The sequence below is a fragment of the Bos mutus genome, chromosome 22 (genome assembly GCF_027580195.1).
Source record: "Bos mutus isolate GX-2022 chromosome 22, NWIPB_WYAK_1.1, whole genome shotgun sequence".
NCBI classification, from domain to species: domain Eukaryota; kingdom Metazoa; phylum Chordata; class Mammalia; order Artiodactyla; family Bovidae; genus Bos; species Bos mutus.
In genome coordinates, this window is record NC_091638.1 from 6,856,562 (window position 1) to 6,879,715 (window position 23,154).

General features: G+C 45.6%; 1 protein-coding gene across 1 annotated transcript in view; it reads left to right on the plus strand.

Moving 5' to 3' along the window:
* Nucleotides 1-23,154, plus strand: part of GPD1L (glycerol-3-phosphate dehydrogenase 1 like) — a 63,844-nt gene that overhangs the window by 23,252 nt on the left and 17,438 nt on the right. Inside the window, exons 3-5 of the mRNA XM_070359157.1 lie at nucleotides 10,182-10,322; nucleotides 11,795-11,933; nucleotides 20,657-20,769. Coding sequence (XP_070215258.1) covers nucleotides 10,182-10,322; nucleotides 11,795-11,933; nucleotides 20,657-20,769 — 393 coding nt within the window. The remainder of the gene's footprint in view (nucleotides 1-10,181; nucleotides 10,323-11,794; nucleotides 11,934-20,656; nucleotides 20,770-23,154) is intronic.

Below are 23,154 nucleotides of genomic sequence, written 5' to 3' on the forward strand. Positions count from 1 at the left end.
TCACTGAATATTCCCAGTGACCCTCTTAGGATGGTGCTATTAGTTTCCTTATTATGATGATGCTTCTGATTTTACAGGGGAAGAAACCGGACCTCAGAGAGGTTAATGAACTTGCCACAGGTCACAGGGCTGTCGGCTGGCAGCCCTGCGCCTGCTGAGTCATGGCTTCTAGACAATGATGACTTAATGATTTCTCTGTGTCACTGCGCGAGGAGCATTTCCCTGGGGTTACTCCTGGTGCTGTGGGTGGGGAGAGGGCAGTTTGCAAGGGTTCCGAGCTGAGCTGTGAAGTTGCCCAACTATCTGATGGTGAGAGTAAAGGGGCCACTGTTCCCACGGCCCTGGAAGACCTCTGAGGTCGTGTCTAACCTTGCTTGGGGCAGACTGGTCCTCCAAGTGTCCCTTCTCATCCGTGTCGGGATCCACCGCTCCTTCCCTTCTGTAGACCACACGCTTCCTTCGCAGGTTCTTCCACTGCGCTCTGAGCCAGCTCCTTCTGCACCCTCTGTACCCCACCTGCCCCAGGTGTGTGCACCTGACCTGCTGGGGTTTCGCTCTCCCATGATTCCCAGCAAGGTGCTCAGCAAACACAGAGGGAGATGAATCTGCTAGATGTTCATGTCTGCATGGAGAACAGAGGGGCAGCAGGTGGAGAGGGAGCCAAAAACCACATCCCCCAAAGCCTAGCCCGTGTGGACGAGGGAGGAACTCTCTGCTCCTAGAAGGTTGTAGCCTCATGACAGTGAGTGTATCTGGTCCACGGACTGGATGTTTGTATGGTCTCTGGTCATTTGCTTTGCTGTTGCAGACAGTGCTCCCGGGAACGGCCTTATTCACGTCTGAGGTGCGTATCACAAGGTCTCAGGGAATGCAGCCTGTAATCTTCCAGGTCACACCAGTTTGGTTTCCAGCGTGGGTGTGAAACCATACAACTCAGATGAGGACTTGAACCCAGCCAAAACCCAGATTGGGATTGAGTCCTCTGTCCTTTCATTAAGATCATATACCTGCTCTCAGGACTTACTGAAGTTCAGATTCTTTATGTCTTGGTACAGAAAGAACTCAGTGAAAGATAAAGGGATAGGTAAGAAGGAGATGTATTTAGAGAGACACCCACTCCACATGCTGAGTGTGGGCCATCTGGACCTTCTCAGAAGGCAAATGGCCCCGAAGTACGGGGGTGGTTAGTTTTTATGGGCTGGGTAATTTCATAGGCTAATGAGTAGAAGGATTATTCTAGCACTTTGGGAGAGATGGGGCTGGAATTCCCAGGAATTGGGGCACTGCCCACTTTGGGGCCTTTTATGGGCAGCCTCAGGACTGTCAGGTGGTAAAAAATCTCCCTGCCAATGCAGGAGTTACAGGAGATGCAGGTTCCATCCGTGTGTCAGGAAGACCCCCTGGCGGGGGAAACGGAAACCCACTCCAGTATTCTTGCCTGGAGAATCCTGTGAACAGAGAAGTCTGGCAGCGTGCCACAGTCTGTGGGGTCATTAAGGATCAGACATGCCTGCACAACTGAGCACGTCAGGACTGTCATCACGACCATGGGGTGTCTGTGGGCGTGTTATTTAGCATATGCTAATGTGTTATAATGAGTGCATAATGAGGCTAAGGTCTACCAGAAGTGGAATCTCCTGTCATCTTGGACCTGGTCGGTGTTAGTCAGTCCTAACCAGTTTATGTTGTATCCTAATAGCTTTGTCCTTCTTTTAAGGCTGTGCCCTGCCTGCTTCCTCCCTGTATCCATCTCCATGCCCCCAGCAGGGTCTGAGAACTCACATCCTTCCACACCCTTGCTGGCCCTTGGTGCAGGACACAGGGTACTGAAAAGTTGTATTTCTTAAGCTGGCCAAAGGTACACTGGCATTTGCTTCTTTGTCTCTTGTTTAGGCTTTCTAGATTCTAGCATTTGTATGTATGAAATCTCTTATAATGTGGGATTCCCAGGGGGCACAGTGGTAACGAATCCACCTGCCAACGCAGGTGATTGATGTGGGAGACTCGGGTTCGCGATCCCTGGGTGGGGAAGATTCCCTGGAGGAAGGTGTGGCAGCCCACTCTAGTATTCTTGCCTGGGGAATCCCATGGACAGAGGAGCCTGGTGGGCTACACAGTCTGTAGGGTCCCAAAGAGTTGGACACGACAGAGCATGCATGCACACACACAAAATGTCTCATAGTAAGTGATTTTAAAAGTTGAGCAGTGATGAAATTGAGGGCTGACTCTGAATGAGTCTGGGCAGCCCTGCTCCTCCTGGTAAGGAGTGAATGAGATGATCCACATAAATTGTTGAGTGTTGAGAATCTATTACAAAACTATGGCTTTGTTTCTATTGGTTTTTTTAAAACGGGTTTTTTTTTTTTCAGAGTTCTTCAAATACCTCATTCTGCCATTTAAAACATAAACTAGTGTTAGACAAGACCAATGGTTGTTACTCTTATTTCAGATAAAAAGTCAGACATAAGATTAATTGACTCGATGAATGTCCATCCAGAGCTAAAAGCCGGCTTTACTCACTTCTATCTTGTGGATTCAAGCAGGAGAGACTTGCTGCATATCATCCAGATGGCAGTGTTATTTATAACGTCTGACACTTGCGCTGATTGAGACTGGGGATCTTCCTTGCTGGGGGCTCCAGACTGCTGCCCACCTGACCCTTCTCCAGGTCATCACATGCTCACCGCGTGACCCCTCCACAGGGGAACCTTCTGTAGCAGTGACCTCACCAGGTCATCAACTTCTCACTAAAAGCTGGGGCCGACTGGGTTTGTGATTTCCCGAGAGTTGCATGGAGGAGCGTTTCTTGCTTCCTGTCCTGCAGGATGAGCAGCGTTGGTCCTTTGCTCGAGCCGTCTCTCCAGGGCCTGTGTATAGAGCTCTTCTGCCTCGGCTCAGCTTTCACCAGCCTCAGTGCGGCACCGGGATTGGTCATTGCTGCATCTTCTGTGAGCTGTAGTTGTCACGGCTCTACTCTTCTGTCTTCTAAACCTTGCCGGTTCTTTTTCAAAAACAGCTTTACTGAGATGTGATTCTCAGGCACACAGTTTGCCCCTTAAAGTGTACAATTTAAGAGGTTAAAGCTATCATATGACCCAGTGACTGTCCTCTAGGTTTATACTCAGAAGAAGGGAAAACATGTTCACACAAAACGCTCTACACGAATGTTCCAATTCAGTGCTTTCTATGTATGTTCACAGAATCGGGCAACCAGCACTGCAATTGATTTTAGACTACTTCATCACCTTAAAGAGAAACCTCACATCCTTTAGCAGTCACCTCCTACTTCCTCCTCTCCCCAGCCCTAAACAACCACTAACCTACTTGCTGTCTCGCCATTTGCCGGTTCTGACTTTTCATGTAAATGTCACCATAAATACCTCACCTTCTGTGCCTGCCTTCTTTCACATAGCATAATGTTTCCGGGGTTATCCATGTTGTGTCCCGAATCACTCTTTTTATGGCTGACCAGCGTTCCGTCTTACGGATGTGCCGTGTTTTGCCTATTTACTTGCTGGTTGGTGGACATTTGGGTTGTTTCCACTTTTTGGCTGTTGTTTTTGTGAACATGTTTTTGGTTCTTTTGAACTTAACACCTAGGAGTATAGTTGCTGGGTCATATAGAAACTGTTTAACTTTTTTGAGGAACTCTTGCCAGACTTTTTCAAAGTGGTTGCACCAGTATGTTGTATGAGGGTTCCAATTTCTCCACATCCTCACCAACTCTTGTTATTATCTAACATTTTTTTAAGACTTTATTTATTTGGCTTTGCAGGGTCTCAACTGAAGCATGTGGGATCTTTAGCTGTGGCATGTGGGATCTAGTTTCCTGACTAAGGACTGAACTCTGAGCCACCTGCATTGAGAGTGCAGAGTCTTAGTTACTAGACCACCAGGGAAGCCCCTTAGCTAACTAACTTTTGGGGTTAGGGTTAGGTTGAGGTGGCATCTCATTGTGGTTTTGATTTTCATTTGCCTAATGGCTTACGATATTAGTCATCTTTTCACGTGCTTATTGGACGTTTTTACATCTTCCTTGGGGAAGTGTTTTTTTTAAAAAGTCCCATTTTGAAAAGTTGAGTTGTCTTTTTATTATTGAGTTGCAAGGAGTATTTATTAGATACAAATCCATTTTCAAGTATATAGTATAGAAGTATATTCTCATCTTGTGAGTTTTCACTTTCTTGATGCTATCCTTTGAAGCATAAACATTTTAAGCTTTGAAATCCAACTGAGATACTTTTCTCTGTTACTAACTTGCTGGGTTTGTTCCTCGCATAGGCCTGCATTCACTGATACGTCTTCAGCTCCTGGAATAGTGCCAGGTATGATGTGTGGTCTGATTGAGTGCCAGGGACAGTGCAAGTGGATCGGGACAACCAACCAGACTGGGGAGTTTCGTTTCAGTGGTTTAGGTGGTGTCCCGTGGGATAGAAGGTTCAGCCAAGGTAATTTTTTAAAAAATGACCATTGACTTTTGGGTAATACGGTTGTGATTTTGCCTATTAATTTTAGCTTTAAGGCTTCTGAAGATTAGAATATCAGTTTAGTAGGAGCAACAGCATCAACTCTTTCCTCCCTGGGTTTAGCTTTTTTATTTTCCTTAGAGGATTCATCTTCATTGGTGTTTCTCAAACTGAAGTGTTCCTCAGAACTACTTGGAGAGTTTACCGGGGATCACTGGATCCACCTCTATAGTTTCTGAGTCACTGGGTCTCAGGGGAGGTCCAGGTATTTGCATTTTTAACAAGTTTCCGGGCGCTGGGTGGTGGGGATGCTGAGGTTTCAGGAACCACACCTTGGGCCCTGCTGATCTACATAATAAGCAGCTTTTTATTTTCTTCTTCTGGAGGCAACCTCACTTACTAAAGTGGTATGTTTATATAAGAATCTGCAGAGGGGCTTCCCTGGCGGTCCAGTGGCTAAGACTCCACCTTCCATTGCGCAGGGTCCAAGTTTGACCCCTGCTTGGGGAGATAAGATCCCACATGACTCACAGCCAAAAATCCAAACTATAAAACAGAAACAATATTGTAACAAAAACAATAGTGGGAAAATGGTCCACATCAAAAATCTTTAAACAAACAACAACAAAAAAGAATCCTCATTTCAAGTTGCCTGTACTTGAGGATCATTTTTCTGATGCCAAGGATGGTGCGCCATCATTCTGGAGCCAAGGATGTGAACTTCACTTTATCTTGGCCTAGGCTGAGCTTAGGAGAACAGGAGTAAACCACAGTATTTTTGAGCCTCTGCTGTGTGGCAGCTCTACTTTGCTATCTGCGGTACTCATGCTGTTGTGTTTAAATGCTCATCCCCTCAACAATGTAGGCGGGTTGCCTGAGGTGCCCAATTACTTAACTGGTGGTGGAACTGGGTCAAGAAGCCCACGGGCTGCACAGTGATAGCTAACCCAGGGGGAAAAAGAAGAACCTTCAGGCTTGGCCCATAGACTTTATTGGCTCTGTTTTAAAGGTTTATATATTTACTTTTATGTTTGGTCATGCTGGGTCTTTGTTGCTGCACACGGACTTTCTCTAGTTGCTGAGAGCAGGGGCTTCTCTTGCAGAGCACAGGCTCTAGACTCTAGGCATGTGGGCTTCAGTAATTGGGGCTCTGGGGCTCTACAGTGTGGACTCAGAAGTTGTGGTGCACAGGCTTAGTTGCTCTGTGACCTGTAGATCTTCCCGGACCCAGAATCAAACTCACGTCCCTTGCATTGGCAGGCAAATTCTTAACCCCCAGACTAGGGAACCCGTTATTGGCTCTGTTTTAAATGACTTTATTTTATTTAGTATTAGTTTTTAAACATTTTTATTAACGTGAACCAAGAGCCCTGGATTCCTGAAAGACTGGGCATCAGATGGACCAGCTGTGATGCCTTCATTCTAATTGGGTTTCCTGTCCTCCTGGCCAATGCCAGACAAGCCCGTTTGCTCTGAATAGTCTTTCTCAAAGCATTTCGGGAACCTTTAGTGGTGGACAGCCTCAGGAAGATTTTGGCAGGAGGCCCGTGAAATAGGTCAGCATTTCCAAAGCAGTGTCCTGATTTGGCTCAGAGTAAAAGATAGGATAGAGGCTTAGCTAAAGCTGTCATTCTGAAAGAGGATATTCAATTTATTGTGTTTGTTGAGGAGAGCTTATTTTGATTCTCTGTAGCAGGAATGACGGCCGTGTGCACTGTACAAACGCAGCTCGGGTCACATGTTGCTTCTGTGGGTTAAACCCTTAGCGCTCGGACAGGACAATGGAAGGATGTCTCTATGTGCTGAGGGAGTCCCCAGGCATATTGTCCCAGAGACCCGACACACCCAGCCAGCTGCAGTCTTCTTTGATTTGTTGAAAAAGGAATCAGAAAAGATGGGAAGAAATCCCGGGCCAGCTGGCAGCTTCCATGGGACTGTTTCGTCACAGAGGACATAGCGTGGGCTGATGCCTTAAAGGTTAAGAATTGGTAGGAGGCCAGTGGATTTTTCTGATGAGTAATGTCTCTCACTTATTTCATATCACTGCAGAGTGCTATTATCTATATTATTTTGAAAGTGCTCTGTGAAGTAGCTGGTAGGAAAGGTGATTTTTAAAAATATTTAATTGGAGGATAATTACAATATTGTGATGGTTTCTTTTTTATAATTAACTTTATTTTTAATTGAAGATAATTGCTTTACAGTTTCTACCATACAGCAACATGAATCAGCCATAGGTGTACATATAAACCGTCCCTCTTGTGCCTACCTCCCACCTCCCTCCCCGTCTCACCCCAGGAAAGGTGATTTTTTTTTTTTTTAAAGTATTTACTTGGCAGTGTTGGGTCTTAGTTTAGACATGCAGGATCTTTAGTTGCTCTACAGCATGTGGGATCTCAGTTCCTTGACCAGGGATCAGACCCACTGGAAGCGGATTCTTAACCATTGTACCACCGCAAAGTCCCAGAATAGTGATTGTGATCCTGTTCTGTAGCCAGGGCGACTGTGCTTAGTGAACAGGAGTCATCTGTGCAGGTCCCATAGCCGATCAGTTGCTGACACGGGACCCAAATGTTCATCTTTTCCATCTTTTCTCTGGTTTTGGTGTCTTTTACATCTTACTAGGTCAGGAAATGCCCTGAAGAGAGAAAGGGTGTGTGTTTTCCGGGGGCTGGCGGGGCAGGGAGGTGGATGGGGAAGTGGAGAAACAATAGGTCTGGAGCAGAAATGTTTTCATTAAAATTCAGGCTGCTAGGCTCTGTGTGAGAAGGGGGTCAAGAACCGAAGTCCCTGCTTAAGTGAGGCCAGTAACCCTGGTCGGGGGAAGGGGTGGGGGTCCGAGTTCTAATGAAGGCTAGCGGGTGGAGACTGGGACCACAGGCAAATGTGTAAGAGCATAATGAGCCTTGTCAACGAGAGGCAGACAGCAGTTGTGGTTCAGCATCAAGGCTGATGGCTTAGAATAAGAAACTGCTTTTTTTGGAGGAGGCGAAATATCCAGATGCCAAGGAAATCCTTACTACCTAGCCTAGACTACCAAACTGGAGAAGCCCCTCTGAAGAGGAAGGCAGGTTTCCCTCCACCTTGGGTGTGTGAATAAAGAGAGAGAAATGCTAAGCTTCGTGTTATGAGCTTAGTCATTCTATGGGGACGACTCTCTGCGTTGCCATTCAAGTCAGCTTAAGCTGATGTTTTGGGTCATGTGACTAAAAATTCAGGTAGGGCCGGTTTCAGGTGCAGCCTAAAACAGTGGATTAAGTAATATCAACAAGGCCCTGTTTTTTTTTCCTGTTTCTCTACTCTGCCTTCATTCACACTGGAACCCCTTGGCGGGTCTAGGTTCTGCCCCTCACATTTGTAAAATGGCTGCAACTATTCCAGACCTTGCACCATCATTCCATACTGATCAAGGAAAGACACAGAAGCTGGTGCAGAAGAGTAAAGAAGCAACTGTTTCTCAGAAACCCCAGCAAACATTGGTTCCCATCGTTTTATTTGTCCGTTGACCTGAATAACTTAAAAGACCATTCATGGAGGGGGTGGGGCGGGCATTTCCACCCAAACTGCATATTTAAAGCAGTGAAGCAGTAGCTTTTGAAATGAAATTTAGAGGCATTTTTGCCAGAAAGAGAATGGAGGCCAGGTGGTAAATTACAGGTCTTCCATACCAGCCAAAGGGAGGGATGAGTGAAATAATGCCAGGTAGATTTTCTTGGGGAATTCTTTGAGTGAGGTAGTAACTCTTGCACATGCATTAGTTAAGAGACTAAGCTGTAAAAAAACACAATAATGTAATTTAAAGAACAAAGATTTCTTTCCCTCTCACATAACAGCCGTCCAGCAGCTTTGCTTTACACCATTATTCTTGGTCCCACTTGGGTTTTCAAATAGCACAAAAGCAGAGAAGGGAAAGTGTGGAGGGAGCAGCCCCTGTTTGAAGGACTCTGGATCTTGAGTGGTACGCACTGCTCCATCTCTCATTCCACTGATGGAAACTTGGTCCTTGACCTTGCGTATCTGCAAGGCTGCTGGGAAACGCAGTTCTGCATGCTCGGTGACCAGTGACCAGCTTGCAGCTCTGTAGTTATGGAGAAAGGGGAGAAGAAATTTTATCGAGGAGTTGGCACCTCCATCACAACTCCCACACTAGATTTCCTAGGAGGCTTATCCATTCTAAATGATGTTCCTGTGGCAGATAGCACTTCCTCAGAGAAGAACCCACATCCAGTTTCCTTCATCTGGGGAACCAGGAATGTTTAATCGAAACTATGTCAGTTACAGTTAGGTTCAAATGCATATGACAGAAAACCTAAGATAGCAGTAACCTAAGCAAAGTAAACACTTGCACTTTTTTTCTCTTATGTAAAGAACGTTCATCATAATTAACGATTCATCAAGGTGACAGGGGCTCTGTTCCACTATCTCAGCATTGGTTTCCTCCTTAGTCCAAGATGGCTGCCCAAACTCCAGCCATCTCTTCAGCATTTTTCTGGCCAAAAGAGGAATTCAAAGATATCTCTCAGAAACCACAAGCACATTTACACCATTGGTCAGAGCTTTATCACACAAGGCACCTAGCTTCAAGGGAAGCTTGAAGTGTAGCTTTCTTTCCTGGCAGGTATGAGCCTTACCCCAAACTGGGGTTCTCTTGCTGAGGAAGAAGGGGAGAACGGACATTGGGCAACAAGGGGCAGTCTCTGCTAGAGATCATATGCCCCTGTGTCCACGATCGGTGCCCTCACCTCGGCCTCTGTGTTTCTCTGCCCATGTTAATTTTCTTTTTCTGGTGGGGGTGAGCTGGGCTTTGCCACACTGCATATGGGATTTTCCCCACCAGAGATCGAACCCATGCCCTCGTCCCCTGCATTGGGAGCACAGAGTCTTAACCATTGCACTCCCAGGGAAGTCCTGCCCATGTGAAATTTTAAAACCCATCATCGTACTTCTCTGAAGGATAATCATCAGAATAGCTGACATTTATTCAGTGCCTGTCAAGTGACAGACTCTGTTCTGTGTCATTTATTCTTCACAACAGTACTCTCAAAAGTACTCACGTAGAAACGCTTAGTGTTGACAGGTGTAGGCAGAGTTGAGGGAACCGGGAGGGCTCGGGGAAGTGGCCAGAGATTAGCAGTGGGAGGAAGCCATGGCCACCCCTGAAAGGGCAAGGGGACAGACCAGTGCGGCCCCAGTGCACCAGCCGCGCTTAGAGGTGTGAAATGGGGGCTGACGCAGACCAGGTCAGGAAGCGGGGCTCGGGACGGGAGCCCAGGCCAGCACCCCTGCGAGCCAGGCAGGTGGCCCCAGGAGCAGGTCCACGCCCTGACCTGTCTCTCCTCCCACCTTGGAGCTCCTGGCAGCGCCAGCCTTGGGCTGAGGCCACCTGGAAGGCAGAGGGCGAGGGTGCCCGGGAAACAGTGCCCAGAGCACAGCCTCCCGGGAACAGAGAAGGACCGAAATGGGTGGGGGGTTGGGGAGCAATAGAGAACCACCGCGCAGGATGGTTACAGCCCCATTTTAAGGAAAGGGGAACCGGGCTGGGACAGAGGGGAGGGCACTGCCAGCTTGGGTTGCAGAGTGGGGAAGGTGGCACACCCCCACAGTGACCCGACTGTTCCCGTGCGCAGTGGCAGCAGCTGATGCCCGGCAGCGCGTGTGTGGCTTGGACAGGTGTGTTTCAGGCCGCAAGTCACCGTGTCACCCTTGCCCTGGCAGGTTGCCGTCGCGAACCTCGGCGAGGCTGTGCAGGACGCAGACCTGCTGGTGTTTGTCATCCCCCACCAGTTCATCCACCGGATCTGCGACGAGATCACGGGGAGGGTGCCGAAGGATGCTCTGGGCATCACCCTCATCAAGGTGAGGCGGCCCCTCGCCGCGCGCGGGCTCCTGGGAACTTCTGCACCTCTTTCATCTGTTGGGGAAAAGGAGCTGAGGGGAGGGGATGGCTGCTTTGGGTTTGTTTTTTAAGGATGCCTGGAAGGGAATCAAAACCATGCATCCCCTCCTGAGCCTTGCTTTACTCAGGTTTACCAGGGGCTGCTTCCTATCTGGAGAGGGCTCCCGCAAGAAAAGAACTTCCTGTCTATCACACGGGGCTCCGCCCTTGCCTGGGAAATCTCACGTGGTTTACATTCGCTGGGAAGTTAATCATCTTTAATTTCCCACTCCTGGATTTATTCCCTGGAGAGGGCATTTTTTAACCAGAAGTCCACAAACCATCCCCAGAGGTCCACATACAGAATTCAAGAGGTTTGGACCTAAATATGGGGATGGAATTACATTTTTATTTATTTTAACCTCTAACTGAAATGAGCATCTCCTTCACTTATGAATGTAGGCCACAAGCCAGAGTTTCAGTGACAATATGTTAGCAGGACCTTGACCCTGTGGTAGATACAAATTATAGGTATTTTCATGTTACTTTACAATGGCTTCAGATATCTCAAGATACCACTTATTCCCAACTACTTGGGAATTATAGTAGTTCGACCTGCTATGGCACCTTTTTATAATTGCAATAAGAAAATACATATATTACTTTGTCACAAATGTAGGGTTTTTTTTTTTAACATTTCATAACTGTATTTCAAAATAATTGCCTTGCTGGGTAATCTTGTATTTTGCTTTATACATATGGAGTCTGAGAATGAATCCATAAACTTCACCAGACTGCCAGGGGCAGGTCTGTGTTGTAAAAAAGGTTAAGAACCCTCTTGAGAGACTGTGTTTGTAGGTGAATGTTTATGAAAGCAAGTATACTTCAAATGTCAGTCATCGATAGGATGGACAAATGAATGATGGGAAACTACACAGGAGTGAACTAGAATATTCATGCGGCCACATGGGTGAATCTCCCAAATAATAATATAGCACAAAGCAGCACATCACAGGTGAGGGGCACAGTTTCATTTATAGCCTTTCAAAAACAGGCATAATGCTATAACATACTGTTTAGGGATGGTTTCATGTGACAAAATGAAAAAGAAAAACAAGGGAACGGGGCATAGATGGCGTTGAGGATAGGGGTCACCCTGGCGGGGGCCAGGAAACACTAGTGAGGAGAAGCACGAACTTGGGAATAGACCCAGGGGACTTCGGTGGTGTCCCTCGTGTTCTTTTTCTTTACCTGGATGGTGACGTTGTTCATTTTCACTTTATTGTTACTCTTTAAATGGTACATGCACACCATGTCTGTTTACTCTTAGAAACGAGATTTTTCAGTTGCCTATGCCATTGGCGGTCTGAATCTAGATGACTTATAAAGCAGCAGTCTCCAGCCTCTTGTCCTTGGGGGTTTCTTTTCCTCTAACCCACTGACGTCCTTGCAGGGCATAGACGAGGGTCCTGAGGGGCTGAAGCTCATTTCTGACATCATCCGAGAGAAGATGGGCATTGACATCAGCGTGCTGATGGGAGCTAACATTGCCAACGAGGTGGCCGCCGGCAAGTTCTGCGAGACCACCATCGGTGAGGGCCACTGGGGAAAGGGACATGACATTGTGTGTCTTAACAGGCACATATTCCATTTCTGGAATTTTCCGTAGTGAACTCTTCCCTGCTCCCTTAACATTCCTGGGGTGGACATTCAGTGGGGTGGAAATTTTATCTTAGGAGGCCGTTCTGTGGGCGTGAAGCGTTTTTACAGACTCTGGACTGAAAGTAAAGCCAAGGAGACCACGTGGCTCCCCACGACCCAGCAGTGCAGCGTCGAGGTTATTCCCAGACGTGCACGGGTGCTTGCTTGTCCCAGGAAGCAGAAGGTTATGTCCATGGTGGAGCTCCCTAGGCCTGAGAAACCCAGCTTTTCTTTTTTTTTTTTTTTATTTAAACAACTGGAATTTATTTCTTACAGTTCTGAAGGCTAGAAAGTCCAAGATCAGGGTTGAGCCAACACTTTTCTTTTATGGTGAGGGCTCTCTTCTTGGCTTACAGACAGCTGCCTCCTTGCATGAAGGGTGTGGCGGTCAGGGAAAGCAAGTCATGTCCAACTTTGCGACTCCTTGGACTGCAGCACACCAGGCTCCTCTATCCTGCAGTATTTCCCAGCGTCTGCTCAAAGTCATGTCCGTTGACTCAGTGATGCTATCTAACCATGTCCTCCTGTGCTGCCCCTTTCTCCTGTTGCCTTCAGTCTTTCCCAGCATCGGGAGCTTTTCCAGTGAATCGGCTCTTTGGATCAGGTGGCCAAAGTTTTGGAGCTTCAGCATCAGTCCTTCCAATGAATATTCAGGGTTGATTTCCTTTACGATTGACTGGTTTGGTGCAGTCCAAGAGAAACCTAGCTTTTCTTTGCTCATAAATGCCAGTATCTGGAGCCTCACTGGATGCCTCAGACATCTAGAAATTGATGGCAGTGATCCCTGCTTTCCAAAGGAATAAGCCGAGGCTCAGAGAGTAAGCTCCCTGTCCCAAGATCACACAGCTAATACAGAACCCAGACATGAACTTGGGTCTCCTGCTTCCTGAAACAGAAAGCCCTTTCTGTTCTTACACATCAGTGTTGTGAACGTGTCTATTTCTTTAAAAAAGGGCTTCAGAATTCCTAAGTGCCCACATACCATGTTATAGGGCTCATAGAATGCTTTGCAGGGTGTATTTAAGTTTATCTACCACTCCAGGACTTACTTCCACACTTACCAAATGCACCAGTGATGGGAATTATTTCTCCTTGGCAGCTTCGTGAAAGGAAACTCTGGGAGAGATCAGGCTCTCTTGAGTAAGATGAGATGGATGGGAAAATGTTTTTATGCATGCATGTAAGTTAGGACATTTAAAATTTTTTTTCTCTTTTATTTGTAATTATACAGACATTACCTGATTACCATGGGACATAGAGATAATCAAAAGAAAGCCGTTTCTTAAAACTTAATTATTTTAGGGGTTTCCTAGGTGACACTAGTAAAGAACCTACCTGCCAATGCAGGCAGTGTAATGGGTTGAATCCTTGGGTTGGGAAGATCCCCTGGAGGAGGGCATGGCAACCCACTCCAGAATTCTTGCCTGGAGAATTCCATGGACAGAGCAGCCTGGCAGGCTACAGTCCATGGGGGTCACAAAGAATCGGACACGACTGAGGCAACTTAACTTAGCACAGCATGTTGATTATTAATTCTCATTTGCGTATAATTGATTTACAATGTTGTGTTAATTTCTGCTGTTCAGCAGAGTAAATCACTTATTTATCTCCATCTCTTCTTTAGATTCTTTTCCCATACAAGTCATTACAGAGTATTTAATAGCATTCCTTATGCTATATGATAGGTTCTTGTCAATTACCTATTATATGTGTAACGGTGTGTCTAGGCCCAACTCAGTCATCTAACTTATCCCCCCCTCCCCACACCATTGCTTTGTTTTCTATATCTGTGACTCTGTTTCTGTTTTGTAAATAAGTTTGTTTGTATTCTTTTTTTAGATTCCACATATAAGTGATATCATATGATTTTTGTCTTTCTCTGATTTAGGAAAACCATTTCAAGTTTCATTTAATTTTCGTTATTTTTTTCTACTTGTGCTGAACTATGGTTGTAGTTGTTAATATACTCTTTTGATAATTGCTTCATTTACTTCAATCAGCATGTATCTTTATAGCTGCATAACATTCCATTGACAATCCCATATATCTGGGCACTTGGAGGGGGGTGTGTGTGTGTGAGAAATAATAACTTTGGAGAGCAGAGGTGTCACAAATGGTAAAAGGAAGGAAACAAAATGACCCATAATAACACTACCCAGGTTGATCTTTATAAAAGCAATAAGCACAGCTAAGAAAATTCAGGGGCTTCCCAGGTGGTACTAGTGGTAAATTACCCGCAGAGACTCAGGAGACATGGATTCCAGCCCTGGGCCAGGCACGTCCCCTGGAGGAGGGCACGGCAACCCTCTCCAGTATTCTTTTTTTTTTTTTTTTTTTTTAAGGCTTAAAATGTAATTTAATAAGTTCATGTTGCATTATTTCATTTCTCAGAAAAACTTCAAAGGTATTAGGGACAAATCATACATGGTACACCAATAAAAAATGCACAGCCTAACTCCCTAAGACAGGCAGAGCTCAGAGCTACCGTCTGACACTCAGCATACAGCAGCCCTGTTCTCAAGATTGTACTAGGCCTATCAAGAAAGCTGTGAATGGCAACATCACAGACACAAAAGGGCCATTTCTGGATTGTCCTTACCCAAGAAAAAGATGGAGGCAAGTTTAACACAAGATTTTTTAAAGATACACTAAATGAAAATCTCTAAGAAAAAATATCTTCCTTGGGACATGAAAGGGTAATATATGGGACATAACAGAACCGTATGTATGTTGTCTGTGACCTCTGTGGACACGTGCCTGAATTCCCACCTGGAAGTGATTGGAACAGTGGGGCCAAGGTCACTGGGGGATGTTTGGTTTTTGTGGTATATGTGGCAGGATCTCTGGGGTGAGACAGTGCACTAAGTCGTGTCCGACTCTTGCGACCCCATGGACTGTAGCCTGCCAGGCTCCTCTGTCTATGGGATTCTCCAGGCAAGAATACTGGAGTGGGAGAGGTGGAGAAGGAAATGGCAGCCCACTCCAGTATTCTTGCCTGGAGAATCCCATGGACAGAGGTGCTTGGTGGGTTATAGTCTTCAGGGTCATGAAAGAGTTGGACACTACTGAAGCAACTAAGCACTAAAGAAAATTCAAACAGTACAAGAAGGTATGAAATTAGAATTAAGACCTACTCCCTCTTCTCAAAGGAAATCATTGTCGGTAGTTCCTAAGTATCCTTCCATAAAAAAAAAAATGCATATGTATGCTAGGCTGTGCTAGGTTTTATTCTTTTCTTTATTCTTTTAGTTCTTTTATTCATCTATGATTTTAATGTAGCCTGTGAAACTGTTATGTAATGACTTTAATTTTTCAAAAATAATTATTAGCTACTTTTTCCAGCTTAGTCCTATTTGCTAGTAATCAATTTGCTAGTTATTTGGTTGGGATTGGCCAGTTAACCCCAGTCATTCTGTAGGGTTGAGACAGACTTCATCTCCAAATTTAAACTAATAGATTTTGGCTAGGATTTCTGCCTGCCTCTTAGCCTTGTTATAGGAAAGCTCCCATGTGGGTGCATCAGACTTATTTACTTTGTAAAGACAGATAAACGCACGGAAGTCACATCTGTTTCTCTGGCTTCTGTTTACACATTGCTTCTGCTGCCTTCTGTGGGTTGGACCATGACTGGCAAGAGTGATCTGAATTAAATTAGATAAAATACTCAGTGAGATAGAACAGGAAAGTGATATTTTCTAAATTTTCTTATATAACCTGAATTTAATCAACAGGAAATATTAAACAAGGCCAAAGGAAGGGACATGGTACAAAATAACTGGCCCACAGCTTTTTTGGGGGGGCAGCACCTTGTCACATATGAAATCTTAGTTTCCCAGCCAAGGATCAAACCCTCGCCCCCTGCATTTGGAAGCCCAGAGTCTTAACCACCTGACCGCCAGGGAAGTCCCACAACTGGCCCACACTCTTGAAAAATGTCAGTGTCGTAGGAGACATTGCAAGTCTAAAGGAGAAGTCTAGAGGGACCTGGCCACGAAGTGCAGTTCAGGATCCTGGGCTGGATCCCGGCTGCCGTGAAAGCAACCTGGGGACGTGGGTCAAACAGGCACTGTGAGCCATGGTGTCCCCTGGTGGTGAGAGCCTCCTTTGTGGGAATGACTTCACAGAGTTTGAGCTGTCTGTCAGTTGTGGTGCTAAATGTCAAGGATACATAAGCCCCTTCTTTGTGGAAGGAGCTTCTTAGTACACAAACAGTAGAGAATTATGGACTGAGATGTGGGATGTGATCAGATCAGATCAGTCGCTCAGTCGTGTCCAACTCTTTGCGACCCCATGAATTGCAGTACTCCAGGCCTCCCTGTCCGTCACCAACTCCCAGAGTTCACTCAGACTCACGTCCATCGAGTCAGTGATGCCATCCAGCCACATCTCATCCTCTGTCATCCCCTTCTCCTCCTGCCCCCAATCCCTCCCAGCATCAGAGTCTTTTCCAATGAGTCAACTCTTCCCATGAGGTGGCCAAAGTACTGGAGTTTCAGCTTTAGCATCATTCCTTCCAAAGAAATCCCAGGGCTGATCTCCTTCAGAATGGACTGGTTGGATCTCCTTGCAGTCCAAGGGACTCTCAAGAGTCTTCTCCAACACCACAGCTCAAAAGCATCAATTCTTCAGCGCTCAGCCTTCTTCACAGTTCTACTCTCACACCCATATATGACCACTGGAAAAACCATAGCCTTGACTAGACGAACCTTTGTTGGCAAAGTAATGTCTCTGCTTTTGAATATGCTCTCTAGGTTGGTCATAACTTTCCTTCCAAGGAATAAGTGTCTTTTAATTTCATGGCTGCAGTCACCATCTGTAGTGATTTTAGAGCCCAGAAAAATAAAGTCTGACACTGTTTCCACTGTTTCCCCGTCTATTTCCCATGAAGTGGTGGGACCGGATGCCATGATCTTCGTTTTCTGAATATTGAGCTTTAAGCCAACTTTTTCACTCTCCACTTTCACTTTCATCAAGAGGCTTTTGAGTTCCTCTTCACTTTCTGCCATAAGGGTGGTGTTATCTGCATATCTGAGGTTATTGATATTTCTCCCGGCAATCTTGATTCCAGTTTGTGTTTCTTCCAGTCCAGCACTTCTCATGATGGGATGTGAAGGAGTCTTATTAAATAGGTTGATTATCTCCAAAATTTTGTGTGGAAGAGAAGGGGGATTTTCCTGTCTTTTGGTTCATATTGAGTTTGACAAGCCCTTCCACATGGCTGATGGGCATTCCCTGTTCTGGATCACATGTCCTGGGTCCCTTCTTGCCTCATCACTGCCTAAGACATTGATCGTAATAATAATACGGTCAATGCTTTCCCATGACTCAGAAGATTTAAAAATTTAAAGGGTAAACATTTGATGGCGTTTGCAGCAACACGATTGGACCGAGAGATGATCATACTAAGTGAAGTAAGTCGGACCGAGAAAGAGAAATATCATTTGATATCAGTTACAGGTAGAGTCTAACATATGACACAAGTGAACTTATTTATAAAATGGAAACAGACTCACGGACATAGAAAACCATGGTCACCAAAGGGAAAAGGGGTGGGGAAGGGATAAATTAGGAGGTTGGGTTCAGCATATACACACTGTTATATAAAATTGGTAAACAATAAGGTCCTACTGTATAGCACGGGGAACTAGAGTCACTATCCTGTAATAAACCATAATGGAAGAGAATAAAATAAATAAAAGCGCGTTTGAGAGAATGTGAGACTCCTGTAAATCAAGCTCACGTCTCTAATGAACCCCGTGCGTAATTTGCAGCATGGAGGCACCAGCAGATGCCACCTTGTATCGGTGGCAGATGGAGAATGCTCTGCTCCCCTCTGCGTGTCCAGTTACTCGGAGCTGCTGCTGGCTCGATCCAAGTAGCTTAGAGGGAGTGGGGGCCTGTCTGTGCTGCTCGTGAGCCCCCTTCGAGTTGCAGGCACCTGGCAGTGGCCCGTGGTGAGGGACAGAAGAGAAAGACCATGAATGCATCGTGGTGTGGCTCTGGGGCTGCTTTACCCAACCCAGGTGATGAGACAGTGCTGCTGGTCTGGAGGGCTGTTTATAAAAGGAAGAGGACAGTTTGCTCAGACAGAGGATATTTCTAATATTTGGACGAACGAGCATTCAGCTAAATGACATCATAGCAGTGGCCTGTAGAACAGAAAATGTTTCTGAGTATCCGATGTAGCTGTCTTAAACATTTTATGATGGAAAATGTCCTTAAACCAAACAAAAGTAGAGAGAACTGTATTAGGACCCCACACTGCCCATCTTTAGTAATGATTAACTGCTGGCTGGCCTTATTCATCTGTTTCCCAGCCTCTCTCTCTCTACTCGTCTCTGAACTTTGTTTGTTCATTTTATTTTTTGGCATGCAGGATCTTAGTTCCCCGACCAGAGATCAAACCCACACCCCATCCATTGGAAAGGTGAAATTTTAACCACTGGACCACTGGGGAAGGCCTCCCCTGGATCATTTTGATATTATATTACTTCCAAGTGTAATTTTGTTGAATATCCTGTGGGGTTTTTTTTCCTGCAGTGGAAGACTGTGGCTCTAATTGTAATGTGTTTGTTGCTTCTCTCTTCCTGCCCCTGAGTGGAGCACAGCATAGAGAGAGGTCGTGTAGGTCCTGGAGCTAGAGCATCCAGGTTAGAATTTGGGCTCTGCCTCTTACTAGCTGTGTGACCGAGGGCAACTCAGTAAACCTCTTTGGGGCCTCCTGTGTGTGAGTGGGGCAAGTCAATCATAGGCATGTAAATATCACTATCCCATTGTGATTATATAGACCTTTGCGTGCTTGTTGTAACTAATAGGCAGTTTGCACACCTCATTCTTCTTTAACCTCATGACACTGCTGAATGTGCCATAGTGTTTTACTCATGAGGTTAGAGATCACATCAGAGGTTTTCAAACTTGTCTGCCCATTGAAGACACTAGGAGAGTGTCGGAAATTAGTGATGCCTGCTTGACCCCAGAGCTTGTGATTTAATGGATGATGGGGTGTGGCTGGCCTTTGGTGTTTTTAAAGATCTCCCGGTGATTGTAATGTGCAGACAAGCTTGGGAGACAAGCTCAGGAAACTCAAGGCTAGAAGAGCCCAAGTGCTGTGGTCCCTGGAGGAGCTTTCTGCCAGCTCTGTGTGGAGAACATGACGTGGGAGCCAGGGCCGAGCTGGCGAATTTTATCGTCCTGATTTCCAGAGCTGAGCGCCATCCCTCACCCCACCAACCAGAGCAGATCTCACATCAGGCTCTATGTGTAAAGTTTTAGTTTTGTTTTGAACTGAAAGTCTCTATAAATAGAAAAGTAACATGTGAAAAGTACTGATCCTCCACATCATTCCAGGCATGGTCCCAATGGGGAGCAGAAATAAGGAGCCTTTGAATGCATTTCCATCCTCCACCAATTGAGTCACTGAACATGTTTGTTGATGTTGTATCAGTTCTCTGTTGCCATAGTGGTGCTAAGTAACAAATAATCCTGAATTCTTAGTGGCATCCAAAATAAGCAGAGCTGACACATCTGTGGGTCCACTGGGAGGCAGTGCTGTGCTCCTTCTTATCTTCTTGTGGGGTCTAGCAGGCCAGCTGGGTGTGTTCCCACAGTGAAGGCAGATGGACATGGGAACCAGCCCTGCTGCTGCACAAATGGGCTTCAAATTCTGCTGTGTCAGGTCTGGTCCCATGAGCCAAAGCCAGTCATGTAACTGGCTCAGGTGGTAAAGAATCCGTCCACAATGCAGAAGACTCGGGTTCGATCCCCGGGTCAGGCAGATCCCCTGGAGAAGGGAATGGCTACCCACTCCAGTATTCTTGCCTGGAGAACCCCATGGACAGAGGAGCCTGGCAGGCTGAGTCCACGACTAACACTTTCACTTTCACCAAAGCCAGTCATGTGACTGACCCCAAGGGTGGGGAAGTTGTCTCATCCACTGAGTCCAGGCACATCCTGAGGTTAGTCCTAGCATTGGTGGAAAGGGAGGTACTTTTGTGGAGGGAGCCTCTAAGTGTTTATGGTAGGAAACAGTTGCAACACTTTTAGATCTCAAACAATAGAAAGACACTTAGATAAAATATTAGGCATGTATGCAATAAAATACAAAGCAGCCATTTGTTAATAAAATAATGTAGAAAATATAGGGTATCACTGAAAATTATTCCTGCCGTAAATAGGAGAAAGCTGATTGTGAAATCCACATTATGTTCTCAATTGAGAAAAACTATGTATATTTCAATTTTGGTAAGTTAAAGATATATGTCAAATTGTTGATTTTATCTGTGGTGGGATTGTGGAATATTTTTCTGTTTCTAGTCCTGTGACTATGAAATTTCCTATCAGGAACATATGTCACTTTTGTAATGAGAAAAAGGTCTTTTTAAAAAGATTTTTTATTGGCTTAAAAAAATTTTTTTTAAATTTTGGGTCACACCCCAGGGCATGAGGGGATCTTAGTTGCCCAACCAGGAATGGACCTGTGCGCCCTGCATTGAGTGCGCGGAGTCTTAACACAGGACCACCAGGGAAGTCCAAAACTCATTTTAAACTGTGTTAGATGCGAAAGTTAAGACGAGAGGCCATTATTAATTTCCTGTTTTTTCTAACCTTTCAATAGGCAGCAAGATAATGGAGAACGGCCTTCTCTTCAAAGAACTTCTACAGACCCCAAATTTTCGAATTACAGTGGTGGATGATGCAGACACGGTTGAGCTGTGTGGTGCCCTGAAGGTAAAGCAGCCCTGTCGTTTCTGCTTACGGGAGGCATCCTCACGCAGGGCCACTGCCAGCGTCATTGCACCCCATGCTAAGAATGAGCTCTGTGTTCTGCGCTCGTACTTCTGGGGAGAATAGTGAATTGGCAGCCTTGTCTGTCATTTCCCGCTCGGCCCCAGCCTTTCCTGGGTGGTTAGATTTCCTCTCGCAGTTATGGCAGGCTTCTGTTTGTAAATCTGGGAGCACTGTGCTAGTTTGTTCTCTGGGAAGTGGACGGCATGAACATTTGGAAAGCCAGGGGCATACTCTGATTGTAGAGTCTTACCTGGAAGCCAAGTATTCTATAATTCCTACATTTCTCCTATGTGTTTTCTTGAGCAGGAAGAGGAACTTGGTCACTCTGGATGATCTATTGGTTTGATGGTATGGTTGGTTGTTGTTTTTAAAGAAGAAAAAACAATCTGCTGCAGGCAGGTTTTTCTAAGAATAGCTTAATCTTTGCCTGTAAAGGGAAAAGATCAGATTAAAGAGGCAGCTTCTGTGTCGTCTAGTGACTTGAGAGAGTCAAGGGAAATTTCCATGTTTGGACTTGGGCTCCTGACTTGTAACCCTCTGCCTTTAAAAGTTGTGGTCAGGGAACTTGACCTGACCACAATGGACCACAAAATGTGGAACCACATTTCCTAGTGGTCCAGTGGTTAAGACTTCTCCTTCTACTGCAGAGGGTACAGGTTCGTTCCCTGGTGGGAGAGCTAAGATCCCGCATGCTTTGCAGCCAGAAAACCAAAAATAAACAACAGGAGCAATATTGTAACAAATGCAATAAAAACGTTAAAAATGGTCCACGTGAAAAAAAAATCTCAGAAGGAAGTCATGATTGGGGTTCCTCTCTGTCCTGACAGTGGGCAGTAGCCAACAGGGCTGTAACATCTGTACATTCTCCCCTTGGAAGCAGAGCTACCTGAGCTGCCATATCAAAAACAAGGGAAAATACAGAGCTTCCCTGTGAATGAGTCACTTTTGAGTCATTTCTTTTGTAGCAGAAGCTACTTTGCAAGAATTTGAGCACCGAGGGAAGGAAATTAATCTGACGTTCGCCTTACTTTGTCAGGTGAAAATTGCAAAGATCAAAAGAATGCAGGGAGACCCGTCCATAGGGCACCTTCTCAGGCTCTCTGCAAATTGTACGTCTTTTCTTCTAGTAATAATTTAAAACCACTTAATGTCGCGTGTGTATGTGTAGTCACGTCTCCATACAATGAGAGTTTTAAAAATTGAAGCCAACGAAAGACTTGGGACCCCAGGCAGCCCGCGTTCATCTTTCCAAATGCTGTCAGGGAATTCTCACTTTGCACGCAGCCTGTTATACATTGAAGATGCTGGCTTTGGCTGCATTCTTTATTATTGTTGGGTGAGGTTTTTATGCGTTTTTAATAGACCTTCATTAAACTAATGGGTGGTCTCACTGCTCAGCACGGCCCATGTGCTCCAAAACTGTCATGAAGTGACTGGGTTTTATTTTGGGTGGTGGATGGAGAAGCTCTGAAAACCCACCCAGAACAAAGGTGCAGGGGAAGAGGGTGGGAGAGAAGAAAGAGTCTAGATTGAGGGCCCTGGAGAAGCTTCTGCGGGCGGAACCATGTGCTGGCCCTGCTTGTGAACTGCACGGCTTTTCAGTTCTGTTGGCAAGAAGCCTCCTGCTACCATGACAGGGTGGTTCGTTGGGGGCAGCGGTAGATGGGGATTGAGAACCATTTATCATCCTGCCCCTGGCTTTCCTTTCAACCAGGAGTGGTTACCATCATTCCTGCCAGCCTGCATCAGAGCTGGGAGCTTTAAAAACTGAGAGGCAGGTTCTTGGGCAGTAACTGAGGCTAACCATCCCATCGGATCGATAAGGAGGCAGAGCGCCAAAGAGTGAATGACTCAAATGTAGCAAATACTAGCTCGGTCAGAACGTGAACGTGGGTTTGAAGAATCCGTCTGGGGTTCTGTGGTTACTCTGGATGACCTGACTTTTCTCGTTTGTGTCCAGGCGGTTGAATGAAATGAAGTCCTCTCTTGCTAGAGCCTGCCCAGCAAGGGTACATGGGCCTATTTTTCCTTAATTACATAATTAATAGTTTTGTTTTCTTCCTGATTATACCTCTCTGTAGTATTCTTCCATACTACAGAGAGGTGTAGAGAAGAAAGTGAAAATGACTAATGATCTCTGCATCCTGAGATAATTGCTGTTAATGATTGTTATCTACCCTTCCAGTCTTTTTAGTAAGCACAAGTATGTCCATGTCCCCTGTTTTAAAACAAGTGCATCTTACTTTTCAAGTAGTTTATGTTTTACCTTTTTAAAAAAGTTTTTTGAACTATAGTTGGTTTGCAGTGTTGTGTTTATTTCTGCTA